Genomic DNA, 24,565 nt, shown 5'->3' with positions numbered 1-24,565 from the left:
AAGAATTTGTCGAATTATAAACTTCTCTATACTTAAAATGTACTAATCTACTAAGATTACCGTCCAATATAAAAGGTGCTAGAAGAGACTAAGACATTCCTTAAAAATAAATCGCATCGTTTTTTACCCTAGCGCCATTATATAAGGTAGGCAAGCGTGTCCTAACCTAACACCTATAACACAAAGTACGGCGCAGTTTAGGAGCTTGCTAGTAACCGGAGATTATCCAGTATATTCTAAATAAAGGATAGTTAGTATATTATACTATATATAAGGATAGTAAGACTAATGGACTTATAAAGCATAAAACTTACCTTTATTAACGCCAATAACGCCTAAGAAATAGGTAAAGTATAAATCTAGATAGAGAAGCCTTTAGATTTTTAAGCTAAAGACAAGATTTCGTAAATATTAAAAGGAAAGCCTTAAGAGTGTAGAGGAAATGCCGCGGCGCTATTACTAGGGATAGATTCCGCAAACCTGCGAATAAGTTTAGATAGTTAAAACTTCTAGTTTTATAAACATACCTTACTTACCTATTTCTTTAATAACACCATCTATATAGTTATATTTGCCGTTCTAATAGCCTCTAATAATAACTCCAAATGCCCTTAGGGACTTCAATTTAGGAAATAATCCTTATTTATAACAATCATCTATATTATTGTCGGAAAGTTTATAAAAGGCAATATAATGCATTAAGATATAATAACAAGCTAATCTAAAGACAAAAATTTCATCCTTTTTGTCGGAATATATAGACAGGAGTATATGGGCAGACGTTACGTAGTCGTGTATCTGATTAGTCATCCTTACGGTGACTCATCAGCCCCCTACTTAGGCACTGCGATCCTTATGATCCTCTGCTTTCGATACCTATTAGACAAGAATCAATTTATCAGTTAATAGGCCAAACAAGTGCACTTAGGTGATACCGACACTTTTAAGGCGTACTTAAATACGGAGGTTGGGCTTAAACTAAGTATAAAGCGAAAAGAGGAGATCTATCAATTAATAAACTAGTAAAGTTAATTAGCTTTACGTTTAAATGTTTATCTAAAAGAATGTTATAGTACAAAATATTACCGTATATAACACCTCTAGAGTAAATATATTTAAGAACATCTATAAGCTATAAAATCCAACGCATTTATAAAGTTTAATTAACGTCGTTACTTCTATTCTAAAGAAACCTATAAAGCTAGCCATTTAGAGCATATTCTAGACGTATTACCATATAGTTATCCTTCTAAAAAAGTTCGCTACTATAGTATTATAAGAGTCCATTATATTAACCAAGTCTTTTATAAATCTCCTTTTTAACTTTAATAAAGCGTTAAGAATTCGCGTTGTTTAGAGCTTTAATAACCTCGTTTTAAAGTTTGTCGCAATATACAGTGCCCGAAATTCCCTAGCCAATAAGATTCTTATAGCTATAGCTAGGGGGTGGCACTATAATAAGGTCCATAGTGTTAAAATAGTAAGGGCTTTAAAGGGGCGGCAAAATCCCGGTATCTAGCTAACTAATCTATTATTTACCCTAGATTTTAGACGCTATTCTTAAATAAGATTAGTATTTATAGTAGATATACTAACCCTATATTATCCGGATCTAGTTAGCGCAAATAGCAATATATTTTCTCTAGCGTTTATTATTTACGCTAGTCTAGTTATAGGCTAGCTATAGAGAATATAAGGCTAAAACTATATTTATAACCTAGCCAGCCAATTCAAATTATATAACACAGCTAAAACTAAATAGTAGTGCGAATAATATAAAGTCGGGCGTTAATAATTAATTAGCTTATATATACGACGCAAAGGCGTATAAACTAGCTGCAGTTAATTTACCTTATAAATAAGAATAAGCCACAAAAATCCAATCCTTAAAGATATTTTAGTTAGTAAAGGGGCTATATATATCTAGTAACTCCAATCCCCTAAACTGCGGCCAATACACAGCCAAAATACACGTCATAGCGGACGCCTTACCCGTTCTACTATTTGGCTAGTGGCCTAATTATATACGTAATATTCTACACTAAAAAGCTTTAAAAGTAGGGCAGGGCAAATCCGGCCGCAGCTTAGCTCGAGATAAGCCTTCCTATTAGGCACTAACGCCTAAGCAGCCATAAAGCTATTAGCTGCAGTAATACCTCTATTTTCCCTTACAAATTTCCTTTAACCCTACTTTGGTGATCGTTCGCAGCGCAGTCTCACAAAGCCGCTCTCTATTTAAGCCTACGATCTACCTCTTTTTATATTTCTTACATCCTACCTCTTATAGTTATCTAGCAATTCTATTCTTGCCATTAAGGTAATATCAGCTTAGCCATTTACCCTTTTCGCGTACCCCTTCCTAGTTAACCATAAGTTGCATTCTTAGATAAAGTAAATATTAACTAAGCCTTTCTTCCTTGGCTACTATTAGGCTAATAGGTCTTACGCAAATTATAGCCTTCCTCCCCTAGCTAACTTAGTGTCTCTATTAAAACCTTTTACATTATATTATCTACTTATTAATTATAGCGGTCAGATATTTTAAACTTCTATTTTACTCCCTTTAACGTACTTATAGCTAACTTATATATCTATTTAGAGAGGTAACAAAGCTCTTACTAGGTAAGAAGAAAAGGATATCCTAGATTATCGTTTCCCCCCAATTACTAAAGACAGGACGATATACTTTAAAGGCGAATATCTTTTAATTATTAACTAAGAAACTAGCGACTGGAAAACGTTTAAAGAAGGTATAAGCGAATATTAGGAATATAAGGTGCCTACTAGGTATACTTATTACATTAAAGGCGCTAACGTATATTTTAAAGTCTAGGAGGAGATTGCACGTTATAGCCCGAAGACATTAATTAGATAGTATCTATTATCATAACTATACCAGATAGTAAAGGAGATATCCTATATATTATCCTTTAAGAATAAAGCAGCTAAGCATCCTGTCGTCTCTAATTCTTATTAACTTCTTTCTTACTTCTATAGCTAACTATTCTAAACAGCCGTTTTAAATAGCTTAGGCAATTTCGAGATATTCCTAGCTAGTATATTTGTGTATATATACTTCATTTCTATTAGTAAAATCATTAGTAGAGCCTTATATATATTTAAAGCTTCTCCTTACCCCTGTTTTCCTTAAATGGTAATAATAAATTAGCTAGTACTAGTTTCTCTTACTTACTTTCGTCTTTAATACGCTTTCGTTTTCTATATTTTACTAGCTTCCGTAATAGATCGTTAATTACTAACTATAATTAATTCCTTACGCTGTTTTTACTAATCTAGCAGACTAACCTTTAAGAAATTCGCCGTATTTAGGAGACTTTTATAAAGATTCTTTATCTTCCCTAAGCATATACAATGTGTCTCATACCATAGGTAGCCATATCTGGACTAACTTAGGCTCAATATTGTTAAGAAGGCAGGTAAATACATCCAAGGCTATCAATCCTCTAGCCTAAACGGTAGGCGCGAAAGTAATTACCCATAAAATCACCCCGTTAGGACTTAAGCCTCAGATTAACTCGCATCTTTTACGAGTAGATTCCTTCTTAAACTTTACATCCTCAGAATCGAATTTTAAATCTTTAGGACCCTTAAATATTGTGACAATATTTCTCCTAAAGACGGCTAATTATTTCAATCGGCCATTAGTAAAGAGGTCACCCCTTAATAATTATACGTTCGACCTATGTTTTTTACTTTCCTTCCACGCTCGCTATATCCGCGATTCCTTTAGCACTCGGATTTCATCCTAAACCTTCTTCGCCGCCTCTAAAAGTTTTAAGCTTAAGTCGCTTAAAGTGTCCTACTAGTTATTGGTTAGATAGACCTTATAGAATTTTAGTTATAATTGCTTAGTCTTTTTAAGTAGGCCCTTTAACTACAAAAGTATTATAGTTGCTAATATGCTAAAAGATTAGGGACTAGTGGGTATAGTAGTAGAAGGAGAGAGGGAAAGGAGCTGATTAAATTATATACTATAGAAGTTAAAAGCTAGGTTTAGGATTTAAAGTTAGGCAGCTGCTTAATTTATATAGGTCTGCAGAACTTTTAAAGCGAGGGTAGCTAAGTTTTATCGCCTAAAGAGGGATGGCGTTAAGTACCTAAAGAATCGGATCTTTAATTAGGGGTTCTTTTTAGAGCCCTTCCTAAACAATATACAGCTGGATTACTTACTGCAATCTAGCCAGTATTGCTAGCACCAATTCTGCACTTATATCTTTAATTCGACCTAAAATATTACTTATCTCCTATATGTCAATTAAAGCACTTCCATACTTTAGGCGATGTCTTTTTTAAGCTCGCTCTAGTGCTAGAGTTAAAATCCCGTATATAAGCTAGGGGACTATTTCTATAAGTATAGTAAGCACGTATACTATAGCTTCACCTACTACAATAGAGACGATATTAACGTGTCTTAACTAAAGTCTACTAGAATTAATTGGGGAGGGTAACCTATTACTAAAAGAGGGGTGCAGATACACCTATAGCATAGCTTAATATAAGAAAAGGGCAGATCTAGCCCTAAAAAAACATTATCTAGCTCCTCTTTCCACTCAGCTCCTTCTTTAGATCAGTATTACGTTACTAAAGCTTTATAAAGCAACAATGCCAGTCGTATCTAAGCCCGTTACGCCAGCGCCTTTACTGCCTTATAATAGCACGAATATACCCCCTAGCAGCCTAAGCCAAACGCATCTATATTATAAGCAGTCAGCGCAGCATCTTATAATTAAAATACTTAAAATCGTGTTAAAGATAGTCTAAGCGACCTAACCTCCTCTACCTCCTCCACCTCCTCTACCTCCTCTACCTCTTTCTACAAGTTTAGGGGTTAAAGAGATACCCAAAGCCAGAGGTTTTAAGATTAAAGTTAAGGTGTTAAATAAGATGTATACTTGCAAAATCCCTAAAACATACTTAGAAATACGCTAATATAGCGTCTGCTATAGCTAGGATAAAAAAAGCTACCAGTATAAGACTATAGAGACTTCGCCGGATATATTAAGTAAGCGTAATATATATAATCCCTATATTTATATCCTCCGAAAGAAATTTAGTCTATCTCTTAGGTGCCTTTAAACATATTAACTTAGATACTAACTTTTAAGCTAGAAAAGGACAAAAAAGACTACAGCACATACCTAGATATAAATTTAGGAGAAGTAAGAGACGCCTTACAGGTGGTGCTAAACGGCGTATAAGCTATCTCCCTTCGGGAAGACAAGCCTATAGTAAGTAGACCTTTTTACAGATATAGCTTATTCTAATTTAACTTCTAGATTCCTATAAACCTTATCTTTAATTTCCTACCCCAGTTAAAAATATACCAGGAGAGTCTTTCTCCTAACTTAATCGGCGCTAAGTATATTTAGGGGTTGCTAAGATTCCTTAAAGACCATTTCGCGCCTATAACTAATAGTCTCCTACCACTTCTAGACTATAGCGAAATTAATTTCAATCTTCTTTAGGCCTTATTTAAACCAAATACGCACATCCTTACAATTTGCGAAGGCTTAGATTAACTAAGATACCTTATATATAATTTAGGTAACTTTAAAACCTCATTTTTTAGCAAAAAGAGCTTTAAACTTAACTATTACTATTTCGGCTACAACAGGAAGGCGTTTAGCGAGGTAAAAATCACCCTCTCTATTCCAGAATTCCGTTCAACTATAAAAATTACGTCTCTTAAGGTATTTCCGCTAGAGCGTTATAAGAAACAAGCCAAGATAAAGCAGGATCTTATTAGCAATAGCTAGAAGTTTATATCTTTAAGAGGCATTAACCACCGTAAATATAAAGGGATCGCGTTTTTCTGGACCAAAGATGGCCCGTCAAGATTTTCTACAAGTGGCCGCATTATAGTAGACGCGACAGCATTTTATTATTAAAATCCTAACTATAGCAAGGAGCTAATCACTATAGATATATACGGAATAAGCGTAATTAATTAAGGGACCAATTAGCAAGGTAATGTAAAGAATTAGGGTTTAGTTCCTAAGGAGATAGAAGACAATAAGTACCTAATCTGTCCACTAATAGCCCTAGCCTTTAGTTTAGCAGACAAAAAATAGGGTTAGGCTTTCTATATACTTTTTCTAGAGCTAGTAAATTATATATACTAATACAAGCACTAATAGGTAAATTTGCCGTCGCCAATATTAAGGACATTGAATAGAATGCCTTAGCATTTAAGTTACTCGCAATTAAGGAGGATAAGAAAATAGTACTTAAAGGACTTATAAAGAGCTACTAGTCTAGGTCCGGGAAATTAAAGTTTAATAATGTAATCGAAGGGAAGGGGAAAGGCCTAGTTTTTTTACTATAGTAAGTTTTCTAGCAGGGCATTGGCTGTTTTAAAGGCTAACCGTTTTAGTAGCCCACCTAGGGTAGGAAAGACATTAATAGCTAAAGCACTTACCGAATCCCAGAGGAGACCCCTCTATATAGTTTGTTCCCCTTTATAAGTGTATTTATATACCAGTTTAACTATAAGAAGGCTTATATAGGGGACCTTAATATAGATCCAGCCCATTTAGAACAAAACCTGGCTCTAATAGTTAAGAATATTCACTACTAGAGCGCTATCCTTCTTCTAGACGAGGCCGATGTCTTTCTTATAGAAAGAACCTTAAATAACATCCAATATAACAGCCCAGCATCCGTCTTCCTGCGACAGATAGAGTATTTCTAAGGCACTATGTTTCTTATAATAAATAGGATTACCATATTTAATACGGCTATATAAAGCAGAATACATCTTACACTTAGATATAACGAGCTAAAAAGACCGGTAAGAGAGTAGGTATAGAAGATATTTCTAAAGTAAGCCAATGCTGCTCCTAATATCTCTAGAAAAGATATAGAGCGGCTTTTAAAGCATTTTTTAAACAAAAGATAGGCAAGGCAATGTTTAAGTAAGAGTTTTAAGGCTAGTGCTAATATACTATATTAGATTAAAAACACTATATGGATTGGTTACGGCTTAGCTAAAAGTAAGGGGGAGAAACTTACATATAAGCATTTAAGAATGGCTCTTATATTAAACCAAGATTTTAAAAGTGACTTTAAAGGCGCTAGACTAGTTAAGAATTTAAACTTATATATATAGATTTACTTATATATATAGAGCATAAAATACGTCTTATAGATCTTGTAGCTAGTAACATTATTACTTATTACTTTCTTAAAATTACTTGTTTACTCTTATAGCAACAAGACCTATACGGTAGGTAGTGGCGCGGGCAAATCACTTATAGATCCGGGAATAGGAGAACAGAAGCTATAGGGCGTTAGTTCCTATAGGGGAGTGGAAGATATAAGCGTTAGTTCCTGTAAGGAATTAAAAGCTATAAGGTAATGAAGAAAGCGGGTATTAATCCCTGTAGAGAACCGCAAGCTATAAAAGATTAGTTTCTATAGAGGAGTAGAAGAAATCGCTATTAGTTCCTATAGGGGAGTAAAAGCTATACGGGAGTAGGAGCTATAGGGTATAGTTCTTATAGGGCAGTAGAAGATATGGTTACTATATATAGGAACGGAATTTATAGGGGATTTATTCTATAGTAGAAGACGTAGCTAATAGTTTTTATAAAGGAGTAAAAGCTATATAGAAATACAAACCGCAGGGGAATATAAGCCGTAGGGGAATGCAAGCCGTAGGGGATTAGTTCCTATAGGGCGGTGGAATATATAGGTATTAGCGCCTATAGGGGATTCGCCGGAGTAAGGGATTTGTTTAAATAGGGGACTTATTTAAGTAGGGGATTAACTCTCCTACGGTCTCTATTTGGGCGGCATAAAGCGGCTTTTAATAGGCTAGAGAGTGGGTTGCGTATTTTATGGAAACATAAAGCCTATATAGGATAGTAGGGTATAGGGGCCTAACGATCTAGCGGAAGATTGGGTTATCCGCTTTCCCGGGTTTATTTAGCCTAGACAACTCACCCTATACTATATTATATGCGTTTTAACTAAGGCTACTACCTAGCCTTAGCCGCCTAAATCTCCGCAAAACCTCACTTATGCGGTAGAAGAGTATAGAATAATAAAATGTTATTCTATCTACTCTACTAGCACCTTTAAATCCTTCCTTACTTCCTAAAGCACCTCCTTTATTTAAGAAGGAAGTTTTTTATCCTTTCCCTTTCGCCTCCCACCGCCTAAAAATACTACTTTCCGCAATCTATTAACCTAAGAGATTAGTGGCTAATAGTACAGTAAAAAGTTATCACCTATAGTCTTAAGAAAATCCTCTTTATTAGCTACTGCCCCTTTTTTTATTTTAGCTAGCTCTTCCATATCTATAGAATTCCACTTATTAAACCTGTTAACAACATTACCTTTCTTATTAGGTCCATTATAGTAAATATATATCTAGAATAGCACCTAAAAAAATAATATAAAATCATGCTAAGCTAAGTATATCTCGCCTAGAAGCACTCTAATCGCTATAAATACTCTTATACTAGTCTTGCCCCGCGCTCCTAAAGGCTCTTCCTATTACGGAGTAAGCATAAGCGGTAATAATATATAGCGAAGTAGGTATTATTAAGCTATATATATGAACTGCGTAATGAAGTTAAGACGTTGTGTAAGGAAAGAAGGTAGGAAAACGGGAAGAAAGGGCATATATTGTTAACTTGGTTGCTTAGTTAACACGTATATAGGCAAAATAGGGTTTAGGTTGTGGTTCTGGCAGAACTTAGCAGAATTTGGTGGAACTTGGCAGAATATAGCAGAATGCCGTAGATTGCCGTTAGATTGCCATTAGATTGCCATTAGATTGCTATTTCGTAGTTAGTCTCTAATTGCTAAGTTGGTAGAAATAGGTAGACGTGTATAAGGTGTTACGGGGGTGTTCCGTGATAGTACCCCCCCTTTAAACTTGAGCTTCTGTGAGATAGGGCTGTAGTAGTTTTGGGTGGAGTTTATAAAAGTTTTCTGTAGCTTATATAAGTCCTATAGAGTTAACGGGTTCCTATAAGAACTTAGTAAAGCCTCTCTATTTCGTAAGATATATATATTAGCGTTTCCGTTTATCGTACTTAATATTATTAATTCTTTTAATAAAGTACTTATTCTCACTATCTACTTTAACTGGTGGGGGAGGGTCTTATATCTATTTAGGTAGGGCGTTTAATATAGGGGTAGTAGGGCGGAGGACTGACGTATGGAATATAGGGTGGATTTTAACTATATTAGGGAGCTTTAATTAGTAGGTATAAGGAGAGATAACCTTTTTAACCTTATAAGGGCCAGCGTTCTTCTAATTAAGTTTCTTAGTAGGTTATTTTATATTTAGATTTCTTATATTTAGCTAGACGAAATTACTAATTTAGTAGGCCGGTGCTAGGGTTTATTTCTTATTTACTGCGGCTTTATAGATAGATTAAGCCTATATTATCTTATCGGTAAGGAACTGTTATAGTTCCTCTATCTTCTTTACAAATTTATTTACTTCTGCGACTTATAAGGCGTAATAAGCGGGATAAGGAATATTACTGAAGGGTTTAAAACCCATTTATAGGTGCTGGCCATAATTAGCTAGGAATAGGAAGACTTTTATGGTTTCCGAGACGGAGTTATTTATAGTAAACTCGGCGAATATAAGCTAGTTAATTTAGTTATTCTATAAATATAATGTGTATATCCAAATATATTATTCTATTATAGCATTTACGCATTCTATTTAGCTATCCGTTTCTAGGTAATATGCGGTAAATAATAGTGCTTTAATACGGAGTTAAGTAGTTAGTTTTTTCTAAAATGCTAAGATAAACTAGCTGCCTTTATTAGAGATAATCATTTTGGGGAGTTTATAGAGTTTCTATATATAATCTAGGAATAGTTAGGCAACGGTAAGCGTTAATATATTGGGGCAGGCGATTAAGTGTCTTATTTTAGATAGTCGGTCTATAACTACTATAATGTTTATACAGCCTCTACTTTTAGGAAGGTTAATAATAAAGTTAATTAAGATATCCTTCTATCTTCGGTCTAGAACGGGTAGCGGCTTTAAAAGACCGTTATACGTCTTATGCGAGGCTTTAGCTTATTGGTAGGTATAGTAGCTAGAGATATACTTTTATGTTATATTATGCATATTTAGCTAATAATACTCTTATTAGAGTAGTTCTAGGGTTTTTCCTCAGCCCAGGTAGCTAGTGATAGGTAGATTGTGTACGTGTTTAAGGAGTTTAAGCTTAAGCTTATTATAATTAGGGATAACTAGACAGTTCTAGTAATATAAGCGATTTCCGCAGGCTTTATATTTACTTAGAGAAATCTTTTTAGAGCGTCTAATACTATCTTATATTAGCTTAAGCGTCTCTTAGATAAACTCGTTATTTAGATATTTATTAACTATAATCTGTTTAATTAATTAATTAGTTATTTTAAGGACGTGTACCGTAAGATCTTTAGTAGAAGGGTTAAATAGTTTAGGGCGAAGTAGGGTCTAATTTTAGTAAGAGCGCGCTTCTTTTAGGGCTGGCGCGTCTTATAAGTGTTGGGTTAGGGTATTAGGCTTCTAACCTTAGATACCTAGGTGGTATATAATTGAGAATTGGAAATAAGATAGATATTCTAACTAGCGGGCCTAATAATGACTTAGCTATTTTATGGTTGTGAAGTACTATAGGTTTTTATAGTTACTAAGGACCTTAATTAGAAATCTAGCGCCTTCTAGTTTGGGTCGCTATTGTTTAAAATACCTAATAATAGCTAATAATTCCTTATTGTAGATCTCGTAGTTATATTTAGCTAGGCTTAGTTGTTTTAAGAAGTATACTATAGGGTGTAATACTCTATCCTTATTATACTGAGATAGGATGCCTCCGGTGACGTAGTTAGATAAGTCGGCTTCTATAATACTTATTCGGTTTAGGTTAAAGTATTAAAGTATAGGCGCAGTAGTAAACATAACCTTTAGATAGGTAAAGGCCTTTTTATATTCCTTGTTAAAGACAAAGACTTTATCCTTTTAGGTTAAAGCTATAAGGGGTAAAACTAGGGCGGAGAAGTTATTAATAAACCGTTAGTAGAAATTAGCAAATCCTATAAAGGCTCTTACGTCCTTAACGTTCTCGGGTTCTTGCTAGTTTATAATTACTTTAACTTAGCCGTCGAAAACGGACTCTGCACCTGTACGTGGTGACGGCTATAAACCTGGGTCTTCGAAGTTCAGACTCAGAGCCAACGCAGAAACGTCGTACAGCGTGCGATAGGACCTGGTGGTCGTGGTTATAAGCGTTGTGGGCGGTAGTGAAAATTTTTCAGATAGTAAGATCTCGAAAACCACTACTATGGCCCTCTACAATTCAGCTACGCTATTCTCCTATTAAGGCACCTATACAATCCAACGTGGATATACGGCATTCAATAGCATCCCCCGACCCCCAATAAAAAGCATTGACGACCTCTTATATTAACAAACGAGCAATCGCGAACAAATAAGCAGACGAATGAGCAAATATACGGCCCCTCCTAACCCCCAGGGCGATCGCCCACGGAGCATGCGGTCACTCGCCGTTTTTTCTACCAAATACTACCTAGCAGCCTGGATTGCGACCCACGGTTTTCCCTGTCTTCTTTTGACGGAGTGGTGACCCTTAGAAAGGGCCTAGCTGGGGCCTAGGCATAAAAGATACCCAAATACAACATAATATCCCGCTCGCTTATTAGTATTACGGTGGTTAGAACGGATAAATCCCCCTTACGCCTTTAATAGGCCCTAGGGGGGGGAAGGCATGGCGTATATAGCAATAGTTAGACAAGAAATAGCATATAGGGGATAGCTAAGATATAGGAAACAGCAGTACGGCAATTAATTAGCAAGGCCTAGCTGGGACGTAGTAAACCCTAGCTAGGGTAAGCTAGAGAAGGAAGTAGTGGTTCCTAAGGAGTTTAAANATCNAAGGAGGATAGGACGTAGCCGTAGACCNNCAGGGCCGCCGCTACGGACNGACATGGNAAATCGGGGTTTTTTATCCTACTGAGGTGGCTTATAGGGTTTTTCCTCCCCCCCAGCAGCAAGGGTTTTTTCCCGTCAATATTACTTTTCCCTTGTGTATAGAGTAGTCTGCGTGGGGCTAGATAGTATCCGTATCAGACGTTAATTAAAGAATTATTATTATTAATTACTTTAACTTTCTTTAGGTCTATTTATATACCGTTTATAAAAATAAGGAGTTTAAGGTATAGAACTTCCGTTTTATAGAACTTGTATTTATCTATATCTAATTATAAACTAGCTCTATGCAGGGTTTATAGGATAAAGTTAACGTATTTCCAATGTTTAGTTAGGTTATTACTATATATTAGGATGTTGTTAATATAAGCAGTATAGAAGATATCTCTAGGTAGGGGCGTAGGGTGTTATTTATATAATGTTAAAACGAGCTCAGGGCGTTTATGAGGCTAAAGGGTGTTACTAAGTACTTAAATAGTCTATATCGGGTACGAAATGCAGTAAGCTATTTATCCCCTTTTGTAATATAGAGACGGTTAAATATAGAGATAATATTAAGCTTTATGTAGTAACGAGCCTTACTTAGTTAGTTTAGTGTCTCCTATATTAACGGGATTGGATATTAGTTCTTAATAGTAACGGCGTTAAGAGCTTAGTAGTTTATATAGAAGCGTAAACTGCCGCCGGGTTTCTTAATAAAGATTACTGGTACGGCTATAGGCGATAAGCTTGTTCTAATAAATCCTTTACTTAGGTTCTTATCTAAATACTTTTGTAGTACTTAGAGTTTATTTTAGGATATCCCATATAAGGGTCTAAATTTAGGCTGCTTTCCTTCTTTAAGTATAATTTTATAGTTGTATAATCGGTGTTCTGGTAGCTTATTAGCTTCCTTCCATAAAAATACCTTTAGGCGGTTATAGTACTCTACTAGTACCTTTATAGTAGGGTTAGTATACTTTTTCGGTGCTAAGGCCTTTTTAATATTAGCTATAGTGATAGTAAAGATTATAGGTTTAGGTTTCTTAGCAAGTTACGCTAACGGAGTAGCTCTAATTATGCGGATATCTAGGGTACTAAGCTTGTTTAGCTTGTCCGTAGTTTCTTGTTTAGGTTTAGGTTTAGTATTAGGTACGGATTTAGTATTAGATTTAGGTTTAGGTTCTTTAAGTATTCTTTTTATTATAGGATACTAGTCCTTTTAGTAGTTTTGTATACTAAGCTTAAGTTTCTATTTAGTTTGGGGCGGTGTAGTGCTTAGTAATAACTTATAGAGCTTAGTAGAATTTTCGGATCCTTAGTAGGTGTTAGTGGAATTCTTATATTGGTGGAATTCGGTGGAAATCTTATATTGGTGGAATNTNGTANANTCTTTAGATTTNNGTTCTGGGTNTAAGTAGNNAGTTNTAAAGCACTTCTGCTTATAACGGGAGGCGGTAAATAGAAGCTTAAGGTTGTCCTAATTAATAGTTACCTTATATAGCTTTATCTAGGGTTGTCTAAGGATTACTAAGTAACCTAGGGTGGTAACGAAAAGCTTAATTAGTTCTTTATGGTTTAGGTATTAGAGTTTTAGGGTTACTACGTAGGTGATACGGCCTAAGATAGTGCGTTTGCTAATAAATCTAAATATATTAATATGCCGGTTAAGGGGGGTTAGGGTAAAACTATTATCTTATATAAAGATCTTATTAATAAATCCTATGCCGCTAGCTCCTGTATTAATTAGGATTTAAGTATTAGCCTATTAACTATTCTGCTAAAGATAACAGTTAATGGTTATGCTACGGTCCTAAGAGTTGGAGTTTATAACGTTAAATGCGTTTAATGAAATCCTATGGCAGAGCCGTCCCGGAGAGTGACTTAGCTTTAGGACCTTCCTTTTAAAGGTAATTAGGGTGGGGTTTTTATGGGACGTTGGCTGTAGCTTTGTTCTTATAAATAGTGCTTATTAGACGTAGGGGTAAAACTAGATAAAGATTAGGGACGGTAACTGGAAGATTAATATAGTAAACGGCTGCTAGTACTAGCTGTTTGTAAATCGTTTTGGGGTATAGGGATAGAGTAGTGGTTTAAGAGGTGGGAGCCACTTCTATATTTAAAGTAGAGGCCTAGCTTAATACGTTATTTTTATTTAAAGGACCCTAATAGGGCGTATCCTAGGGTCCTAGTGTTAATATCTATGGCGTTAGGGTGCTTGGGTTAAGACAATAACTTAGTAGATATTTATGGGGTTATTATATTATACCAATAAACGGGCTTTAGTGTGAGGCGTAGTATATTATTATACCGTTTATTAATAACGTTTGCGTAGGCGTTAAGAGTTTCTAGGAGGTCTACGCCTATTAGGGAGGTTTTTAGTTTAGGGCTTAAGGACTTAATAAGGCTATTAATTAGTGCGGAGTTATTCCAGCCTATTTCCTTTACGTAATGGTTAAATTTGGAGAAGTATATTAGGAAACTTTTCTTTTTTTAAGTTATTTGGTTTATCTTTCTTTAAGTAGTAGCTTAGCGGTTTAGGTTACCGTATATAGCTTTAAGAAGTGTAACTAGGCTTTATACTAAGTTTAGTTAAAGAGGTTTAATAAGGTTAGCTGTGTCTCCTTTTAGTTAACTTAGGGCGTAATAGAGTTAGTTAGCTTTAGTTAGGTAGCGGTTAGTATTACTAGTTAGCTTATTTTTAAGCCGGCTTAAAAATAATTAAAGCTTTTATTGTTTACTGGTAAATACTAGGGGGTCTAGTAGTTTCTTAGATTGTTTTAGTATAGTAGTTAGTTCTATAGGGTGAGTAACTACTACTAATTTAGGGCTTGCGTTCCGCGTATTTATCTCTAAAGATAGTATTTAGTCTTAGGGCCTTAATATAGGCATCTTAAGGATGCGGACTTCTTCTTAAAGTGCTTTAATTAATTATTGTTATTATACTTTTTATTTAGCTTGCTGTTAAGTTAAAGTAGCTTAGTACTGTGCAAGGGCGTCTATAAAGGACTTCTGTATACCTACTAATTATTCTTAAAGTGCAGCTATAATAGCGTTGGCCGTTACGGGGGCTTTAGGGTCATTTTATATTTTTAGAGGGTAGTATAAGTTTTTAATGCAACGTAGTGTTACGGAGTAAGTATAAGCGGTAATAATATATAGCGAAGTAGGTATTATTAAGCTATATATATAAACTGTGTAATAAAGTTAAAATGTTGTGTAAGAAAAGAAGGTAGGAAAACGGGAAGAAAGGGTATATATTGTTAACTTGGTTGCTTAGTTAATATATACATAGGTAGAATAGGGTTTAGGTTATAGTCCTAGCAGAACTTGGCAGAATTTAGTGGAACTTGGCAGAATATAGCAGAATGCTGTAGATTGCCGTTAGATTGCTATTAGATTGCCGTTAGATTGCCATTTCGCGGTTGGTCTCTAATTGCTAAGTCGGTGGAAACAGGTAGATGTGTGCAAGGTGTTACGGGGGTGTCCCGTGACACTTCCCGCTACTCCTTAATTGCAAAATCGAAGTTAATTAAGAATACCGGCTAAAAAGGATTATTATCTTCCTTGTTCATTATAAGGTTGCCTATTAAAATATTATATTAAATAATACCGGCCCGCGTATATAAAGACTTATATCCTTTAATGCCACCCTCTAATATAGTAAGCATTGCAGCCCGAGAGCTTGCCTTATAAAGAGGCTTTCTGTAGTCCCTAGTAATAACGCGTTAATATACTCAATTTAGGGTTATAGGGCGCTTTCCGCCCTTAGGCGAAGAGCCTAAATATATACGCTTGCTAAGCGGTAATAGGGCGTTAGTATAGCTAGACGACCTCTTTCTGCTAAAACTTCGGCCTTTCCTAATTTTTACTCTAGCCGGTTTTAGAGGCATTATTAAGTCTTCTAGCTTATAGTTTATTGCTCTTATAATATCTAGCCCCTTATAGACGTTATTACAAATATTATCTTCTTTACCGCCCATATAAACTATCTTGTGGTAATAGTACCTAGCTATATTAACCACTCCTTTCTCCGTTACCTTATATAGCAGTTCGCCTTCTTCCTCGCGCTACAGGTATTACTACAAGTCTTTAATAACAAGGGGTATCTTAGAAGTATCCCCTTTACGGTATACCCCCTAGTAAGTAGTCGCTTAATTGGGGATATAGCGTCCCCACTTTATAAGTTTATTAAGGATAAGACGCTTAGTCTAATTATTATATACAACCTTAATATATCGCTTGCCGTCCAATATTAGAATAATAGGGTTAAACCTAAGCTGCTCCTTATTTATATAGAGAAATCCTAACATTACTAAGGTAAATTATAGTCCGTCTTTATTAATATTAAATAGTAATAATATAATGCCTCCTACCTAGTTATACTCCTATAGCCGCATAATAAATCTATAGAGGGTAAAGCCTAGGATAAAGCAACGAGTGTCCTAGGCGGCGAAAACTTCTCTTATATATTTTCCTAAATCAAACCATGCCTATAAGGCTATATCGGTGTTTAGATTACTCTTTAGCTCTCCTAGCACAAGTATATACGACCAATAGTATTAAGGACTTTCGCTAGCTATTAAATTATCCACAAAACCAATATCTAGCTTTCGCTTTGCCGTAGACCCTTATAAGGGCTGCTTAGTATATATAATAAGTATTTGTCATATCTTTAGGGCGTACCCATATTCCTTAGTAAAGCCCAAAAATAATTTAATTAGGTTATTAAACCATTCTAGGATATTATCTTACTCTGCGCTTTAAGGCCAGTCACACTAGCCGCCCTTAGCGTATAGTAGATTGTCCCCTTCCTTACATTTCTTAAAAACGGCGGCGCTTACCTCTTTAAGGCCTTCCACTCCCCCAAAGAATGCTTTATACACGCTAGAAATCCCCACATAAAGAGGGCCTAGCTCCTCCTTCAGAATATAATCTACGTATTTCCTATATTTATACGAGTTGGTAAAGCTACCTATATTACGTAGATATGGGGTTTGTTAAATATATAGTGGCAGCAGTTAGGGGGGAGGCGTAAACTCTATTATAGTAGCAATAGTATTACTCCAAACGTCCTTATCTAATTCGCGATTAATAACTATTTTTAGGAGAGGGGTAAACCGTTTAATATTAAAGTCGTTAGAATTAACTAAAGGGAGGAGTTAAAGAAGGTTACTATAAAGAGTAACGCAGCCAGCGCTAAATAGGAGTAGTTAAGTAGTAGGAAGGTTCTATAATGCTAGGATAAAGTTAACCATAAGATTTTTAAGCCCTATATATGTTAGAGAGAACCTATAATAGATAAATTAATAATTACCTTTATTGCCTATCTAGTATAATGAGTTTAGAGAACTAGGGATGCCTAGATCTTAATAGGTTAAGTTAAATAAATTATAAAAGCCATTTAGTCCTTCCCCAATAGGCTTTATTTTAATTATCTCTAATTTAAAGAGATTTGCCATTACAAGCGAACGCGCTAGGAGCTACGTTAGGAGGGCTAATATAGTAGGCAGGTAGGCAGGCGGGGGGAGATTAAAGAGGCTAGCATATAAGGACGGTATAATGGTAGAGAAGTAAATAAGTATAGGGAGGTTAAATACACGTCGGGCGCGTCTTAAAATAAGGGAATAGCGAGGGAGGAAAGTATAAGGGAGGAAGTAAGGTACGAGCGGAGCGCGAGGAGGATTTAAAGGTTAGGCGCGGAAAAGTTAAGCCAATCCAACGTAGCTTAGACTAAGGCTTCGCGGGGCTTAGTTAAATGCTAAGCTATAATAACCTAAAGTAAAAAGTTGCAGGTAGCATTTATTAGTAATTATAGTTATTAGCTTTTAGTTTATTCCGTAACGTGTAAGGCTTAAATAGAATAAGGCTCTAATATAGCGATACTAAAAGGCGCTAGGTAAGGTACAGCTAGGGATAATAGGTTAATTATTAGGTTGGTCATGTAAGTAATTATATAGCTAGTTCTAAAACAAGCTAAACCTAATATGCCAAATACAGATATAGCCAACCCTATTTCACAGCGCTTAATTAACCTATTTCCCGTAACCGGGATCCAGTTCTTAGAACCGATCCTTTTTCAAAATCACGCCCTTTTTATAGTAGTTAATTAGTCTACTTTATAAACCCGAATTAGGATCTTAGTTTTAGAATTAGATTCCGTTCCCAGAATCGTAACTTAAGCCATAACTAAAAATAGCTCCTTTCTTCTAAGACCATTAAACCGCTTGGCTTAACGCTATACCTTTTTAGCCACGTTTAGTACGTTTGGCTTAGAATTAGAATAGGATATAGTCTTTAGAATTAGATCTAGTTCTTAGAATAAGATCCTATTTTTAATATTAAAAAAGATATCCTGTATTTATCCTTAACATTCCCACCTTATTAATATAAAATTTAGAGTTAACCCGCACCCTAGTTACCTATAAAAATGCCAGAGACTTTAATACCTTAACTTTAATTCTTTATAGAGGACCAAGCGAGTTATAGGGTAGCTAACTTATCGCTGCTAAGCATATAAAGGTAGAGGACTTATAAGCTTACTGTAAGCAAGTTCTTAACTTTAATTTAACGTACATGCAAACGATAATAAGATACTCTTAACATAGAAGCAACTAGATAGAAAAACAATACCAAGCTAAGGAAATCCTAATTAGCGCCTTAATTCTCAACGCTAGAAAACATAAACATAATTACGAAAATCTTTTCTTATAAGAAATATCTCATTTCTTTAGCTTCTTAGAGGCTCTATCTACGGTACAATCCACCTTTCTTTTACGTGTCCCTCTTATTAATAGATCTTCTAAATAATTATCTAGCGCCTCTTCTAGTTGGTCCCTTTACTTATATAGTTTACCCCTCTAAGCTATCTCTATTATAACGTCTTTAAGCGGTTTATATATCCTAGTATGACAACAAAAGTAACGTAAGTTCTTAGTATAGTATAATATAAGTCTCTTATGCGGTATACCTGCGGGTAAAACCCAGGTAGGATACTAGTATACTATTATAATAAGACTATATATAGATACAACTGATCTATATCTAGGGTTTTAGAGACGCTTTAAGTCCTCTATTATATAGCAAGTTAGCAACTATAACAAGAGATACTTTAGTTGTCCATCTAAAATTATAGCATTAGAAATTGTTAACACTTTAGTTAGGGGAGGTATATCTCTAAGGAAGTTTATAGGATTAGCTAAACTATTCTCTGCTTAATTATTAGTATTGCTAAATAATATATAGGTGTTTTATAAATATACTTAGAGGCACTAGCAAACCTTTAATATAAACCTCTTTTAGTTAAAGTAAGTCTGTCTTAGCCTCGCTATAGCTCTCTATTAGCTTAGGTAAGACTATCTTAGTTTCACTACGGCCTTCTAGGCTCTTAAAGTAATTAGTATACATTTCCGTATCCTCTTATATATTACCCTCTGTATTATTATCAATTTTATAAGAGTTAACCTCATTAGGTGTTTAAGTAGGCGTATAAGGTATCTATTTCTATATAGGGTCGGAAAGCTATAATTATTTCTTCTCCCTGCTAGTAGATGCTATGTCTTTATTATTAATGCAATTCTAGAATAATTTAAGGTTTCCAGCAAATTAATAAATAGGTATATTATCTTTAGGGCAATAGTATATTATAATATTTTTATAAGTACCAATTAAGGACCTATAGGTTATATTAGCAACATATTTAAGCTTAGTTAAGGTAATATATATAATATCTGGTATTCTTATAGGGATATTAAGGGATATATAGTTAAGAGGTTAAATTTAAAGGTAAGTCGAATTAATAGCATATAAAAACCAGGAGCACGACGTTTATATTCTATTTCTCTCCCAGAGCAGAGTTAGGATAGAAGGTAAAAGGGAAAGGCAGAGTATACTAGCCGCCCTTTTCCACTTTATATAGTATCTATAGTACAATATTTAGTAGCTATAATTACTCTTAGCTTATATATTGTCTACGCCCAAAATTATAGGCGCCTAGAGTAATCCACAAGTAAGGCATTATTAGGAGTAGCTATTAGCTAAGCTGTTACTAAACTTAAATAGCTAACAATCCCTAACGGACGCCGCATGCCTTAGTAAGGTTTAAAAGCGTTCGTATAAAGTTATAAACTAAAATTAGAAGTTAACAATAACCCCTAATAACGCCTCTCTTAGCAGGAATTGCATTATATAATCCACTTCCGACGCCTATCCTTCCCGGGGCAAGATACTACCTAAATAGTAGACTTATCCTAGCCAGTTAATCTTATATATTAACCCCCTATCTATAGTAAAGAAGCTATTAGTGCCTACAGAGTAGTTTAACTGGCATTTTAGCTAAGCCCTTTATAAGCGCTCCGCCTTATACGGGCGGCAATTAACTCCTATTAATCTGCCTTATGTTAGGGGAGATCTTTTACTTAAGGCGCTAAGCAGCCGGTACTTAGAGGTCTATAGACATATTCTATATCCTAACAGCATTAACTATAACTCCTTAAGTAGTATCCCGCAACCCTTAAGTACCTATAAGTATACTATCCCTAAATTGCTAGCTACTAGGTAAGCATTTATAGATAGAGAAACCGACTTTAAAGATAACAATAGTAACCTAGAGGCGTAGACCAGTTACGAAAGTAACTTTAGTAGTAAGGATTAAGAATAGGACGCAGAGACATTATATGGCGAAGAAAATGGTTTTAGCACTAAAGATTAAGAAATAGGGGTAGACGGCAATAAAGAGGTGTTAAGCGACAAGGCTATATAGGCGACGGTTAGATACAGCGGCCTTAACTTTATAGTCTTAAATCTATAAGTAAAGGATAAAAATATAAAGAAGAGTTCTAATAAAAGCTAGTAAAAGGGTTAAAACTTTAGCCTCTCTTTATTTAGCCTATCGCGAAATAAAACAATATTTTACTATTCCCACCAAAGTCTCTACCCGCTTAACTTATAGCGAGCTATAAAACATTTACAATAATCTATGCTTTCACTTAGATGAATTTATTTACTACCTTAAAAGCAATAATAGAAGGCAAATCTATACTAACGACCTAGAATTTTTTAAATTTCTTAGGGACCTAGGACGTATGCTACCTTAGTAACTATTAGTCGTATTTAAGACTACGGTACTTATAGATTTATATCTTAAGGATATAAACATGTTTTTTTATAGTATTTTCTTTTTATTTAAATTATTTCTCTACTTATAGTATATAGCGGTTANTTATCTATTCNNGTGTNGTAGGGAGNGGTAGTTAGGTTACGCGAGNGGGNTTAGNCTTATAGCTACGCTTATAGGGCTATTTATGTGGGAACTTCTCTAAGTATATATAAGGGGTCTTTATATAGGAACTTCTTTAATATTTCTAGATCTGGGACTTATATATTTCTTTTTTTTTATAGTTCTAGTATTTTCCTAATATTTGCTTCCCATTTATATACTAGGCGTTAATAGAGGGCGCTAGGTTAGATTACCCTACTTATATAATCACTCTGCTTACACAATTACTCTACTCGCATAATCGCCTAGCTCGCATAATTACCTAGTTTGCACGATTACCTAGCTCGTATAATCACCCAGCTCGTACAATTACCTAGCTTATACAATCACCCAGTTTATACAATCGCCTAGCTCGTATAATTACCTAGCTCGCAGGATTGCCCAGCTCCTATAAGCACTATACTTATACAGTCACCTAGCTTATAGGATCGGCTAGCTCCTATAAGCATCTAGCTCGCATAATCACCTAATTCGCATAATTGCCTAGCTTATACAATTACCTAGCTCACAGGATTGCCCAGCTCCTATAAGTACTATACTCGCACGATTACCTAGCTTATAGGATTAGCTAGCTTCTATAAGCATCTAGCTTATACAATCGCCTAGCTTATAGGATTAAAGCCGCGAAGTTATTAAACCCATTAATACCCTATTTATACGCTAGGCATTAATTAGAGGGCGCTAGGTTAGACTATTATACTTATATAATTACCTACCTTATAGGATCCCCCAGCTCCTATAAGCCCCCAGCTCCTATAACCTCCTAGCTTATAAAACTAAAGCTATAGCCACTAAATCCGTTAAGATCCTAGCTGTATATTTAGAGGGCGCTACACCTAATTACCCAGCTCGCTCTTTTTATAAAATTCCTTAATTAATTAATAGTGCCTAAAGGAAATCGTTACGGAGGAAGTAAGGAATAATAGTTAGAGTAGTGGAACATAGATATAGGAGCATTTGTAAGCGCGTATTAAATTTATCCTTTAATAGCTAGCACTATTTAATTTTAATTTAATAAACTGCGCCGAATATATAGTGCTCTTTAACTCTAAGACTAAAGACAAACTATAACCAGATCCTTATCGCTACTACCCCTTTTATTTACAGCTCCCGGTATTAGTGTTATAGCTACCTTCCCTAACAAAACTTATATTCGCACCTAGAACAATAAAGGTATATATATTTATAAACTTTAACGGGTCCATATCTGGCTCTATATTCGCAAACTATAATAGGTCCGTACCTAGCTCTATATTAACACTCTCTTACTATTAGCAGTGCTATATAAATATAAGTAGGTATACTTATATAGTACCAAGCTTCTATATCTAATATATCTAACTCTTTATCTAGTATACTTATAAAGCACAAAGTTTTTATATCCAACTCTATATTTAACTCTTTTTCCATTTCCACTAGACATTCCTTATAGGCTTTATATTTACATATATATATTATTCTACACTTTAGCAAACTATCTCCATAGTAATACTAGTAGCGATTACAATAAGCTTAACAATTAAAAAGGCTAGACTTATATAATACTAGACCAAACAGCTAGATACGGGGGGCTAGAAGTAGCTAGCCTCTATAACTTCCGTTACGGGAAACCTATATAGCCTATATTAGCACCACTAAAACAGCAACAGTGGTTAAGGCCTATATAGGTTTATACTATATATATATTAAATGCTTATAACTAGGGCACCTTTCTCCAAGTATAAATTGGTTACAACAGTGCTGTACCTTCTATTAGACCATTTAATATCATTATAGAAGGATACATACGCAAATCTAACGTTACCACGGCGATTCGTAACTCTCAAAGTAATCTTTTTAGGCGGGTTTAATGAGTATATTTTCTTCCTAATCGGATTTAATAGGCGTATTTTCTTCCTAGTCGGATTTAATAAGCGTATTTTTTTCCTAGTTAGATACAATACCAAGTTTAAGCTTTTTAAGTTACTCTAATAGTTGCGTATAATTTTTCATACTAAATATTCTTTACTAGGATTAAGAACAGGAAGGCTAAAAGTTTAAAATTTATAGGTGGACATATAGGGCAGCCTAAAAGGTAGAAGTCTCGGCACATTATATAAGCTCTTATTTAGCGGGCCGTATATTATTTTATAGCTACTAACGCAGAGATCTATAAGGCGTACCATGCTATCTATAAGGCGTACCATGCTATCTATAAGGCGTATATACTATTTATAAGGCGTATATACTAGCTTCTAACCCCCTCTATTCCATCCAAATTATCTAGCGCTATCTACATTTCGTAGTATAATCCACGTTAGTTAAGTAACTTAGTATAACTTCCCCTTTCTTTTATCTCTCCGTTTTCTAAGAAAATAATTTTATTAGCACCCTTAACTATACTAAGACGATAAGTAATAGTTAAAATTGTTTAACCTTTCCCCCAACTTTTAAGTAATTCGCGAATTAATTTCTCTGTTATATTATTCATAGCAGATATAGCTTCATTAAGAAGCAAAATCTTTAAATTTTTAAGAAAGGCCCTCGCAATAGTAATGCGTTAACGCTTACCGCCTAAGAGTTTAATGCCTTCTTCCCTAACTACTATATTGTATCCAGCATTGCAATATATAATCCGTTTATATATAGAAGCGGCTTTACAGCTTTCCATAATTTTAATATTATTAGTATAGAGCCCGTACAATACGATTTCCCTAATTAACTTATTTAGTACTTTAAGATTTTAGGGTATAACTACTATATTTTCTCGTAGACTTCTTAGTATAATATTGCTAATATTTTAGCCATTAATTTTAATGCTCCCTTTACTAGGGTCGATAAACCGCTTTAGGAGATTAAGAAGTATAGACTTACTACTCCTAGTTAATCTAATAAGCGTAATAGTCTTTCCGCCCTTAACTATAAAACTAATCTTCTTTACCGCTAGCTTGTCGTCGGCGTAAGAAAATAAAATATTGTTAAATTTAACGTAGCCGGCGGTAACCTCAAGGTATATTACTCCTTCTTTATTAATAATAGATGGCTTAGTTTAAAGAAGTTTAGAAAAGCGTTCTCCTACACTAAGGTAACCTATTAGCATATTATATATTTATACGAGATAGCCTATAAACGCAAATATGTTTAGCTAGGAACTAATTAAAATAAATAAGCCGCCTATACTTGCGGTATCCTATATAAGGCGAAGAAGCAAGACCAGTACTAAAATTACTAGGCCGATTACTTTTAATCCTTCCCCTAATAGACCAGTAAAAAGTTATAAACACTTTATCTATAATCCTAGTTTGTTACTATCTACTAATATAGAGGAATATCTGCGCTAC

At 34.8% G+C, this 24,565-nt stretch overlaps 1 protein-coding gene across 1 annotated transcript; it reads right to left on the bottom strand.

The window, feature by feature from the left end:
• Positions 1-973: 973 nt before the first annotated feature.
• Positions 974-1,132, bottom strand: K441DRAFT_548618 (uncharacterized protein; the record flags this gene model as incomplete). Its single annotated transcript, XM_067642966.1, has 1 exon — positions 974-1,132. A coding segment is annotated over one exon (159 nt), but the record flags the coding sequence as incomplete, so codon positions are not given.
• Positions 1,133-24,565: the final 23,433 nt, after the last annotated feature.

The sequence above is a fragment of the Cenococcum geophilum genome (assembly GCF_001692895.1).
Source record: "Cenococcum geophilum 1.58 unplaced genomic scaffold K441scaffold_10, whole genome shotgun sequence".
In the NCBI taxonomy this organism is placed as follows: Eukaryota; Fungi; Ascomycota; class Dothideomycetes; order Gloniales; family Gloniaceae; genus Cenococcum; species Cenococcum geophilum.
The sequence above is the reverse complement of the archived record's forward strand: the minus strand, read 5'-3'. Positions and strand labels throughout refer to the sequence as shown.